The sequence below is a fragment of the Theropithecus gelada genome, chromosome 20, assembly GCF_003255815.1.
Source record: "Theropithecus gelada isolate Dixy chromosome 20, Tgel_1.0, whole genome shotgun sequence".
In the NCBI taxonomy this organism is placed as follows: Eukaryota; Metazoa; Chordata; class Mammalia; order Primates; family Cercopithecidae; genus Theropithecus; species Theropithecus gelada.
In genome coordinates, this window is record NC_037688.1 from 59430129 (window position 1) to 59442599 (window position 12471).

The 12471-nt window shown below is 43.7% G+C and overlaps 1 protein-coding gene across 8 annotated transcripts in view; it reads right to left on the reverse strand.

Annotated features, from left to right (window-relative positions):
* Positions 1-12471, reverse strand: part of SLC5A11 (solute carrier family 5 member 11) — a 66513-nt gene that overhangs the window by 39762 nt on the left and 14280 nt on the right. For 5 of the 8 annotated variants that reach the window (XM_025370361.1, XM_025370357.1, XM_025370356.1 and 2 more), the window contains 3 exons: positions 9933-10004; positions 5840-5944; positions 3601-3660 (listed from right to left, as the gene is read on the reverse strand). In XM_025370361.1, coding sequence (XP_025226146.1) covers positions 3601-3660; positions 5840-5944; positions 9933-9947 — 180 coding nt within the window. In that variant the 5' untranslated portion in view covers positions 9948-10004. Of the gene's footprint in view, positions 1-3600; positions 3661-5839; positions 5945-9932; positions 10005-10517; positions 10610-12471 lie in introns of all 8 variants that reach the window. The other 3 variants (XM_025370354.1, XM_025370353.1, XM_025370358.1) reach the window with 2 other exon arrangements.

The following is a 12471-nucleotide window of genomic DNA, read 5'->3' on the forward strand; positions in this document are numbered from 1 at the left end:
ATTCTCCCACTTCAGCCTCCCGAGTAGCTGGAACTACAGGCGCCCACCACCACGCCTAGCTAATTTTTGTATTTTTAGTGGAGACAGGGTTTCACCATGTTGGCCAGGCTGGTCAAACTCCTGACCTCAAGTGATCTGCCCGCCTGAGGCTCCCAAAGTGCTGGGATTACAGGCATGAGCCACCGCACCAGGCTGACCTTGTTTTCTGTCTTGATGTGGGTGTTCCTTTAACAATAATCTGTCAGGTTGCATTTTTGTGTTTGTTGTGTGTGTGTGTGTGTGTGTGTGTGTGTGTGTGTTTCATTGCTTTTCTGAGTGCTTATTTCATGTCCTAATAAAAACAAATTGGGTAGCTTTTAAACTTTTCTTAACACTTTGGCATTTATTATCTAGGTTGGGTTTAACCTCTCCTTTGTGTATGTGTAAGATATTGCCCAAAGGATGTGTAGATCTGGGAGATTTTATTTTCTTATTTAACAATAGCTTGTAGATTAGCATGCCTCTATGGACTTCATCCTTCGTCACAGCATGAAGTAGTATAGCCTGGCCATCCAGTTCCCTGTTAATGGACATGGTGGTTGTTCCCAGGTTTTTCTATTACAAACAACTACTGCAGCCATTTCAGATCTCTGCATCTGGCCTGCGCAGTGGCTCGCGCCTGTAATCCCAGCACTTTGGGAGGCTGAGGTGGGTGGATCATGAGGTCGGGAGTTTGAGACCAGCCTGACCAACATGGTGAAACCCCGTCTCTACTAAAGATACAAAAATTAGCCGGGCATGGCGGCGGGTGCCTGTAATCCCAGCTACTTGGGAGGCTGAGGCAGAGAATTGCTTGAACCCGGGAGGTGGAGCTTGCAGTGAGCTGAGATCGTGCCACTGCATTCCAGCCTGAGTGACAGAGCAAGACTCCATTTCAAAACAAACAAACAAAATAAAACAAAAACAACAAACTTTGCATCTTCTCAACCTTAAGCTTCACAAGTTCCTTTCTCACTCTCAGCTGGTGACATTATCTTCTGTTTGCCAGAGAAAATGGAAGCCATCAGGTGAGAATGTCTGGCAACCCTAAATATTCACTTACCTGCATCTCTACCATCATATATGCCTTCCCGTAGCAGGCGCTCAATAACTTTCTTGATGCATTGACCCGGAGATCTTCATTTCCAGTCCAGTGTTGTTATACCTCAGATGCTCTGCCTACATGGGAGCTAGCCACAGGGGTCAGAAGCAGACCCAGGCCCCCTGCTCACCAAAGGTCTCGCATTTTAGACTTTTGAGATTACCTCCAAGGGAGGTTACTTACCCATATACCCCTGCCCTTAACACAGAATTGCTATTCTCTGTCACTCAGGTTGGACTGCAGTGGAGTGATCATAGCTCACTGCAACTTCCAACTCCTGGGCTCAAGTGTTCCTCCCACTTCAGCCTCCCGAGTAGCTGTGACCACAGGCACTCACCACCAGGCCCAGCTAATTAAAAAAAAAAAAAAAAATTTAGTAGAGATGAGGTCTTGCTATGTTGCCCAGGCTGGTCTTGAAATCCTGGACTCGTGATTCTTCCTCCTTGGCCTCCCAAAGTGCAGGAATTACAGGCATGAGCCACTGCACCCAGCCTGAAGGATTTTTAACATAATTTCTGATTCCCAAGCTTTTTTTACTTTGTGCGTGCATGCGTGCGCACGGTGTGTGTGTGTGTTTGAGATAGGGTCTCATTCTGTCCCCCAGACTGGAGTGCTGTGGCACAATTATGGCTCACTGTAGCCTCAACCTACCGGGCTCAAGTGATCCTAATCCTCCTGCCTCAGCCTCCTGAGTATCTGAGACTATAGGTGTGTGTCACCACACCCAGCTAATTCTTGTATTTTTTGTATAGATGGGATTTTTCCATGTTGCCCAGGCTGGTTTCGAACTCCTGGCCTCAAGCAATCCACCCAGCTTGGCCTCCCAGAGTGCTGGGATTACATACATGAGCCACCATGCCCAGCCTACTTTGTGTATTTTTTAACATTTCCATAATAAAAAGCTAAAATCAGTTACTGCTTTATGAACAACACTGTGATATTGTGTGATCTCGCCACGTGCAGTAGAACATCTAGAACAGAATTAAGAAAGTATGAATGATGCAATGCTGCCAGTGAGATCATAGATGATTTTTCAAAAACTGCTTTTCAGGCCAGGCATGGTGGCTCACGCCTGTAATTCCAGCACTTTGGGAGGCTGAGGCAGGTGGATCACAAGGTCAGGTGTTCGAGACTAGCCTGGCCAACATGGTGAAACCCCCGTCTCTACTAAAAATACAAAAATTAGCTGGGCGTGGTGGTGGGCACCTGTAATCCCAGCTACTTGGGAGGCTGAGGCAGGAGAATTGCTTGAAACCAGGAGGCAGAGGTTTGCAGTGAGCTGAGGTCACGCCATTGCACTCCAGCCTGGGCAAAAGCAAAACTCTGTTTAAAAAAAAAAAACCCACAAAAAATGCTTTCAAAGAGTCAAAAGCAGCATTATTTTGTAACTAAAATGTTGACATTTTGTACCAGACAGAAATAGCTCAATTATTATAGTTTTGTGTGCAAAGAAAGAAAAAAAAAGTCACTGAATTATATATATGATTTTTAAATATATATATGATTTAAATATATATATGATTTAAATATATATATGATTTAAATACACACACACACACACACACACACACATACAGGCTGGAGTGCAGTGGTGTGATCTCAGCTCATTGCATCCTTCGCCTCCTGGGCTCAAGCAATTCTCATGGCTTCTCAGCCTCCTGAGTAGCTGGGATTATGGGTGCATACCACCATACCTGGCTAATTTGGTATTTTTTTAGTAGAGACAGGTTTTCACTATGTTGCCCAGCCTGGTCTCGAACTCCTAGCCTCAAGCCTGCCTTGGCCTCCCAAAGTGCTGGGATTACAGGCATGAGCTATATACTTTCATTTTTATTTTTATTTTTTAGTAGAAAGCAGAACCATAGGCTGGGCATGGTGGCTTATGCCTGTAATTCCAGCTACTCAGACTGGGAGGCTGAGGGTGTGCAGATCACTTGAGCCCAGGAGTTCAAGACCAGCCTGGGTAACGTGGTGGAGTTTTTGTATTTTCTACTAGAAAAAAAAAAAAAATACAAAAATTAGCTGGGTGAGGTGGCGTGCGTCTGTGGTCCTAGCTGCTGGGGGAGGCTGGTGAGACTAGGTGAGCCAAGATTGCACCACTGCATTCCATCCTGGGGACAGAGCCAGACCCTCTCTCAAAAAAATATAGCAGAAACATATTGTGATTTAAGCACTTAAAAGAGATTGTGAGCTTTACATTTGTGTTTTGGGTATTTAAAATTTGGGGGCCCATAGTTTTTCCAACCTCCAAATGCCCTCTGTGTGCCTTGGATGTTGGTTACTGGCAGGAAGTGCTACGGACCGGGTTTCTCATTGTCTCACCCGTGGATCATCCCTCCCCTTTACTGGGGCCTTTGAGTGGCAGTCTGATGGATGACCATGGGCAGGATGGACGGATGGCGGGATGAGGGAGTGACTGCAGGGCTGAGATTCCCAAAGCATCTTTCAATTCTACAGCATGCCAATGCTCCCTGACTCACCTGACCAGCAATGTAGATGGGGAGGAAGATCCAGGCCAACATCAGCACAGAAAACAAGCCCTGCTCAAGAAAACACAGTCAGGACTTGGCCCGCAGCTCACAACAAGGTACCCATTTGGATTTCCCTCTGCACCCTGAAGCAGCCTGGCCTGAACTCCACCTCTGGTGTAGTCTCTTACTTGCTGAGTGGTTCACCTGCGCTGACCTTCATATTTCCTTTTTTAACATGGCGAACGGATTCAGGAAGGAAGAGGAGAGTGGAAAAAAAAGCCTTTTGCGATGCTTCCTAGTTCTGTGTCTCCTAAACATCATGTCATCGCTTCATTGTGCCCCCTCCCTTCCTTGGCAATGATTACAACAAGGCTGTGATAGCAGGCAGACCTGGGTTCAAAGACCGACCACAAGAGCTAACACAGGTCTCCAAGACTCATTTTTCTCACCTGGAAAATGGCCATATCAGTGCCTTTCTAGGTGGTTGCAAGGAAATCAGCGAGATGATACTTAATGAGTACTGTATGCCAGGCACCTCTCTGCACCCTTTACAAGCATTAATTCATTTGACCCTCATAATGATTCTACATGGCAGGTACCATTAATATGCCTGTTATGTACATGAGGCCCAGAGAGGTTAAGAAACTTGCCCAGCTGAGTGCGGTGAGTCACGCCTGTAATCCCAGCACTTTGGCAGGCAGAAACCAGCAGATCACTTGCACCCAGGAGTTCAAGACCAACCTGGGCAGCACAGTGAAATTCCCATCTCTACAAAAAATATGAAAATTAGCTAGGCATGGTGGCGTGCACCTGTGGTCCCAGCTATTTGGGAGGCTGAAGGGGAAGATGGTTTGAGCCTGGGAGGTGGAAGTTGCAGTGAGCTGTGACCACACCACTGCACTCCAGCTTGGGCGACAGAGCGAGACCCTGTCTCAAACAAAAACAAAAACAAAACAAAAAACCATTTGCCACCCAAGATCACACAAAAAGCCACTTGCCTCTGAAGTTTATAAGAGTTGGAGCAAGAATGTAAACCTAGGCAGTGTGGGTCCAATCTGTAAATGAATCCTATAATGGGATAGTGTATGTAACATATCAAAGTCTGTTCCTGGCATAGAATAAGCATCCAAAAAATATTAGACATTATGAAGGCAATGATCATTATTAATAATCCCCTCCCTGCCCTGACCCCAGTAAAAATCATATCCCAAATGAGCCCTGCTATATAGGAGAGTGTATCTTATCTCTTGGGTATCCCAGAGGTAGCCAAAAAAGTCAAAAACTACTAAACTGTAAAATTTTTGCGATGGTTGATTGATGTCTAAAGTACACAGAAATACGCTTCAGTCTCCACGATACCTTCTTTCTTCTGCATCTCTAGGAGAGGAATTCTGAGCCCTCCTCTTCACACACCATTTTTTTTTAAATTTATTTTTTAAGACATAGTCTCACTCTGTCACCCAGGCTGGAGTGTAGGGTCACAATCTCACCTCATCGCAACCTCCATCTTCCAGGTTCAAGTGATTCTCCTGACTCAGCCTCCTGAGTAGCTAGGATTACAGGCGTGCACCACCAAGCCTTGCTAATTTTTGTATTTTTAGTAGAGATGGGGTCTCACCGTGTTGGCCAGGTTGGTCTCAAACTCCTGACCTCAAATGATCCACCCACCTCGGCCTCCCAAAGTGCTGGGATTACAGGCCCGAGTCATCGTGCCCAACCCACTATTTTTGGGGGGTTTTTTGGAGTTTGTTTGTTTGTTTGTTTGTTTTTTTGGTTTTTTTTTTTTTTTTTTGAGACGGAGTCTCACTCTTCTTCTTCTTCTTCTTCTTCTTCCTCCTCCTCCTCCTCCTCCTCCTCCTCCTCCTTTTCTTCTTCTTTTTCCTTTTTTGAGGCAGAGTCTTACTCCGTCACCCAGGCTGGGGTGCAGTGGCACGATCTCGGCTCAGGCCATTCTCTGGCCTCAGCCTCCTGAGTAGCTGGGACTACAGGTGCCCGCCACCACGCCAGGCTAATTTATTGTATTTTTAGTAGAGACGGGGTTTCCCCATGTTAGCCAGGATGATCTTGATCTCCTGACCTTGTGATCTGCCTGCCTTGCCTCCCAAAGTTCTGGGATTACAGGTGTGAGCCACGACGCCCGGCCCCACCATTCTATTTTTAAAGTGCGGGGCATTCATACAACTTGCCTCTGAGATCTACCTATTAGGTAGAGGTAAGATGTCATCTATGCCCTGAGTAAAATACTTACATTAAGCTCATAAGCTGATACAGAAAGGCCCGTAGCAGCACCTGACCCTGCCAGGCCAATGAAATGTCCACTTCCAACATTGCTGGCAAACAAGGATGCACCCACCTGTGGGAAGATGGAGGGGTCAGATGTTGGAGACAAAGTTGAGGGTACCTGCTCACCACCCCCGATTCTTTCCATGCTCCAAAGGGACAGAGAAGAGAAGTGGAGGAAGGCAGGGCCACCCCTAGCCTATCTGGCATTTTCGTTTACATTAGAATGAGATTCTCCTTTCCCAAGACTCTTACTTGGTCAGAGCCCACCTGTCAGAGATTGGTAGAATAAATATTCATGTCTACAGGGCCTAAAATGCAGATTGCCCCCTCTAGGGTTGTGCAGTGCACAACTTTAACAACTGTACCCAGCATCCCTGCGGGGGTCGGGGGTCAGGAAAGAAGATGAGAGGTAATGTAGAAAGTGATTCATGATGAGAATCAGGGAGCCTTTTTAACTGCCCAGATCTGCTTCTAACTTAGCAAAGTAGATAGTCCTCCTGGTATAGCACTAAATGGCTAGTGCTGTACTTGATGATGCCAATCCCTGGTCTCCCTGGTCTCAACTGATTGGACAAGCCTGGGTACTTGGCCCAAGCTGGGCAAATTATCTTCTCTTTCCTGGGAATTTGAAACAAGGACACCATCTCTGCTGGTCCCTTGGACTGGGGATGTTGAACCAGGGGGGTGTGTGTGTGATGGGGGTGAGGGAGTGGTGTGGAGGCATGTTTCACCATGTGCCAGTCATCACTGCCAGTTCAGAGAGAGGAGAATGGAGACCTGCACAGAAAGGCAGGCCCAGCTGGGCACTCTGGCTCACGTTTGTAATCCCAGCACTTTGGGACGCCGAGGCAGGTGGATTGCTTGAGGTCAGGAGTTTGAGACCAGCCTGGCCAACACGGTGAAACCCCGTCTCTACTAAAAATATAAAAGTTAGCCAAGCATGGTGGTACATGCCTATAATCCCAGCTACTCAGGAGGCTGAGGCAGGAGAATCGCTTGAGCTGGGGAGGTGGAGGTTGCAATGAGCCGAGATTGCGCCACTGCACTCCAGCCTGGACAACAGAGACTCCGCCTCAAAAAAAAAAGAAAAAAAAAGGCAGATCCAGTGAGGAGGGGAAAGGAGGGAGCAAGAAGAAAAAGAGGAGGAGGAGGAAGGAAAGGAGGAGGAGAAGGGTGAAGGAAGAGAAGAGAGGAGAGAGAATTGTGAAAGAGCCGTTTTGCCTCCTTATTGACTTTCCTATCAAATTCTTACCAAATTCTGTTTCATGGATCTACATGTTTATCCTTCTGTCAATATCACACTCTTTTGATTACTATAGCTTTGACTCCATCTCAAAATAATAATGATAATAATAATAATAATATCTATCTCTTTTTTTTTTTTTTTTTTTGAGACGGAGGCTCGCTCTGTCACTCAGATTGGAGTGCAGTGGCGCTATCTTGGCTCAATGCAAGCTCCGCCTCCCAGGTTCATGCCATTCTGCTGCCTCAGCCTCCCGAGTAGCTGGAACTACAGGCGCCCGCCACCATGCCTGGCTAATTTTTTGTATTTTAGTAAAGATGGAGTTTCACCGTGTTAGCCAGGATGGTCTCAATCTCCTGACCTCGTGATCTGCCCGCCTTGGCCTCCGAAAGTGCTGGGATTACAGGTGTGAGCCACCGCACCTGGCCAATAATATCTATCTCTTTAATGATATATTCTGTTTGGTTAAACATTGTTCTCATACTTTTCTTTAGTTTTTAAGACATGGCTTTTTTGTGTGGTTTTTGAATATACATAAAATTGCTGATTTAAGGCCTTTGTTTAGTGAATATAACATCTGGTCTTTTTCAGGGACACTTTCTATTGACTGCTCCCCCCACCTCCATGTATGGACCATAATTTATTGGGCTTTTTGCATGTCTTATAATTTTTTGTTAAAGGTGGACATTTAAAATAATGTCACTGGTAACTCTAGAAATCTGATCATTCCTGACTCTTCAGGGTTTATTGTCGTTTCTTCTATTCATTCCTGCTGTTGTTGCTGCTTCTATTGTTTGTTTCATGACTTTCTTAAGTTAAGTTTATAAAGTCTGAATTCTTTGTCACGTGTGTCCACCAAAATCTATGCTCAGTTTATTGGGCAGCTAATGACTGAACAGACATTTTCTTAAATCCCTGAAACCAATAATTTTTCCAGTCTTTGCAATTCTTCCAGCTTATAACTCTGCCTTAGCCTTCACTTCCTGCTGGTGCAGAGCCTCAAAGTCAGCCAGAAGCAGGAGCTTAGGGCTTTCTTGGGTCTTTCCTGAGCATGTGTGTGGTCCTGTGCACATGGCCTTCTAGATTCCCAGAAATATGTCTGAGCTTTTCAAAGCACCCTATGTGCATCTCACTTCCCAGCTTTTCTACTGAAGTTATTTTATTAGAATATTATTTGCCAAACTGTTATTGCCACAGCTGCAATGTTAAACAATTGCCACTGATTGTTTTTCTACAAATGTGTCTAGGGAAAAGGCTATTCACACTGACCTTACCTTCTAGGTAAGGTCAAACAAAGATGAGCCTAGCAGGTGGGGCTTTCCAGGAAACTAAATGACAGGTAAAATAGTGACCTTTTTTTGAGAATGGAGTTTGAAAGAGTTCTAACCCCGTTCTGACCTCTTCAGTTGCTTCTAGGCTGGTGGTTCCCAAGGCTACTACTACAGAGCTAAAGAGAGAGAGATGGAAACAGGGCCAAAGCTCACTGTTTTTTTCCTGAGATCCAGCTGTTTTTCTTGAATAAATGCTTCCTGAATTATTGCAGCATGTGGTTAATCTCCAGAGTTCTAAAAAAGTTGATTTTGACAATTTTCTTTTTTTCTTTCTTTGCTTTGGTTCTCATTACTTTTATGGAGGAGAGAATTTTTGAAGCTCTTTACTCTGCCTTTCCCAATGACACCATTGAAATGTGACTTTTCCACTTGGCCCGTATAGAAACGGGTCTGGCCTGTAATTTACTTTAACCAACAGAATGTAGTAGAAGTGACACTGTATGACTTCCAGGCCAAGACCTTAACAGCCTAGTAGCTTTCATTTTTGCCCTCTTGAAATTCAGCTACCTGGTTAAAACAAAAACAAAAACAAAACAGCAAGAAAAACCACAAAACCCTGGGCTAGGCCACTGAATGACAAAAGAGAATAGGGAGAAAGTGAGGTCCCAGTATTCCAGTGATCCCTGCCAAAGTCCCCCAAATGTGGATGAAGCCATCTTGGACTTCTATCTAGCCTAGTCACCAACTAAATGCAACTGCATGAATGAGTCCAGGGGAGAAAAGCACATTTTTTAATTTTATTTTTATGATTCCCTGCTTTCCTGTGTAGAGCAAATGATACTGGTTTTCTGTTTAAGGTTGTGATTATATATATTTACATATTTATTATATATTATATAATATATAAATTATATTTAATATTATATAACTATAAATTACATATAATATATAGTTATATATAGTATATAACTATATAATAAATAAATTATATATTTATGGCCGGGCGTGGTGGCTCATGCCTGTAATCCCAGCACTTTGGGAGGTCGAGGCGGGTGGATCACAAGGTCAGGAGATCGAGACCATGGTGAAACCCTGTCTCTACTAAAAATACAAAAAATTAGCTGGGCGCGGTGGCAGGTGCCTGTAGTCCCAGCTACTTGGGAGGCTGAGGCAGGAGAATGGCAGGAACCCGGGAGGCGGAGCTTGCAGTGAGCCGAGATCGCGCCACTGCACTCCAGCCAGGGGGACAGAGCAAGACTCCGTCTCAAAAAAAAAAAAAAAAAAAAATATATATATATATATATATATATTTATATAAATATTTATTTTTAAAACCTAACTCCAGATTTTTCCCTTAGGTGAGCTGATGAATTTTTTTTTTGTTGTTTAAACAAATTTGAGCTGGAGCTAAGCCTTCTCTAGTTTAGACAATGACTTCCAAACAACATGAGATCAGAGAGTCCTGAGAGATCAAAGGCTGGACAGAATCCCAGCACTTAAAGATTCTTTAAGAAGTGACTTTTATTGAACCAAAGACCACTTACTGGCCACCACACCATGTCTCCTCCAGCCAGGAAGTAACCTTTCACTGTGTCTCTTTTGGTCTTCACTGTGGACTACAAAAAAGAAGAGAGGTGGGTGAGGGAAGACATTAGCAATCAGAGGCATCTCAAAATGGCCAAGGCCAGGGATTGCAAACTGGGAGTCCTAAGGGCCAGATTTGGATATATTTCTGGGAGATCAAATATATTTTGTTTCTCCCACAGTTTTGGAGAAAATTTTAATTTTGGTGTTTTTAGAGGAGACATAAATTCTTCAGGTCAACACAGCTCCTACCACTTGTTGCTACAAACATTTATTTTATGATAACCTAGACATTTGAGTCTTAGGCTCATGGCTTGTCTATGATATTTTATAACTGATACCATTTATTGAGTGTTTACTATGTGCCAGACACTGTGCCAAGCACTTTATATGCATCACCTCATTTAATCCTTACCAACCCCTATGAGGTTGGTGTCATTAGGCCAATCTGATAAAAGAAGAAACTGAGGCTCATGTCTCAGTCTGTTTTACACTGCTATAACAAAATACCCAAAATTTTTAAACAATAGAAATTTGTTTCTTACAATTCTGGAGACTGGGAAGTCCAAGATCAAGGCACCGAGAGGTTTGGTGTCTGGTGAGGGCCTGTTTCTCATAGATAGTACCTCCTCTGTGTCTTCACATGCCAGAGGAACAGAAGGGCAAAAAGGGGTAAAACTAGTTCCCTTGAGCTTCTTTAATAAAGTCTCCAATCCCATTCGTGAGGGCTCAGTTCTTATGACTTAATCACCCTAGAAAGACCCCATCTGTTAATACCATCACATTGGTGATTAACTTTCTTTTTTTCTTTCCTTTTCTTTTCTTTCTCTTTCTTTCTTTCTTTCTTTCTTTCTGCCTTTCTTTCTTTCTTTCTTTCTCTTTCTTTCTTTCTTTCTTTCTTTCTGCCTTTCTTTCTTTCTTCCTTCCTTCCATTCTTTCTTTCTGCCTTTCTTTCTTTTTTCTTTCTTTCTTTCTTCTTCCTCTCCTTTCCCTTCCCTTTTCCTTCCTTCCTCCCTTACTTCCTTCCTCTCTCTTTCTCTTTTTCTTTTCTCTTCTTTCTTTCTTTCATTTTTTTCTTCTTTTTCTTTCTTTTTCCTTTCCCTTCCCTTCCCTTCTCTTGCCTTTTTCTCTTTCTTTCTTTCTTTCTTTCTTTCTTTCTTTCTTTCTTTCTTTCTTTCTTTCTTTCTTTCTTCTCTTTCTCTCTTTCTCTCTTTCTCTCTTTCTCTCCCTTCCTTCCTTTCCTTTCTTCCTTCCTTCCTTCCTTCCTTCCTTCCTTCCTTCCTTCCTTCCTTCCTTCCTTCCTTCCTTTCTTTCTTCCTTCCTTCCTTCTTTCGACTGTCTCTCACTCTGTTACCCAGGTTGGAGTGTAGTGGCATGATCATGGCTCACTGTAACTTTGAACTCCTAGGCACAAGCAGTCCTCCTGGCTCAGCCTTCCAAGTATCTGGGACTACAGGCATGTGCCACCATGCTCAACTAATTTTTGTGTTTTTTGTAAAGATGGTATCTCACTATGTTGCTAGGCTGGTCTTGAACTCAGTTCAAGCGATCTGCTCACTTCGGCCTCCCAAAGTGCTGGGATTACAGGTGTGAGCCACTGCGCCTGACCTTTTATCTCAAAGTTGTTAATATCCTTAATACAAAAAGAGCTCCTGGAAATTGACAAGAAAAAGAAGAAGAACCTGATAGGAATAAGGCAAACGATATGAAGCCATAGTTCACATAAAGAAAATATATGGTGTTTAAACATATGTTATGGGGCCCAGCCTCATTCATTATAAGATAAATGCATATTAACAATACTTTGAGATATTATTTTTCCTAGCCTGACAAAAATGAGTTTGGCAATACACTGTTGGTGAGAATGCGATGAAACAGACTTCCTCATCATTTCTGATGTGTACACCTAAGGAGTGCAATTTGACACAAACTAGTATAATACCAATGTGTATATTCTTTAACCTGGCAATTTTGCTGCAGGGAATTTGTCTTATAGCTACACTCCCAAATAGTGTACAGAGTTTATTTATTTATTTACTTATTTTGTTTGTTTTTGAGACAGATTTTCACTCTTGTTGCCCAAGCTGGAGTGCAATGGCGTGATCTCGGCTCACCACAACCTCCGCCTCCCAGGTTCAAGTGATTCTCCTGCCTTAGCCTCCTGAGTAGCTGGAACACAGGCACCCACCACAATGCCCGGTTAATTTTTGCATTTTTCATAGAGATGGGGTTTCACCATGTCGGCCAGGCTGGTCTCAAATTCCTGGCCTCAAGTGATACGCCCGCCTTGGCCTCCCAAAGTGCTGGGATTACAGGCATGAGCCAGCGTGCCCGGCCAGGGTTTATTATACTATAGTTTATTATAGTAAGAGATTGGAAACAATCCAAATGACCCTCAGCCTGAGACTAGTTAAATAAATTACAGTTGGGGCGAGGGTGGGGGCGGGGCAAAATAAAAAAAAAAATAAATAAATTACAGCACAATCATCTAAGGAAATA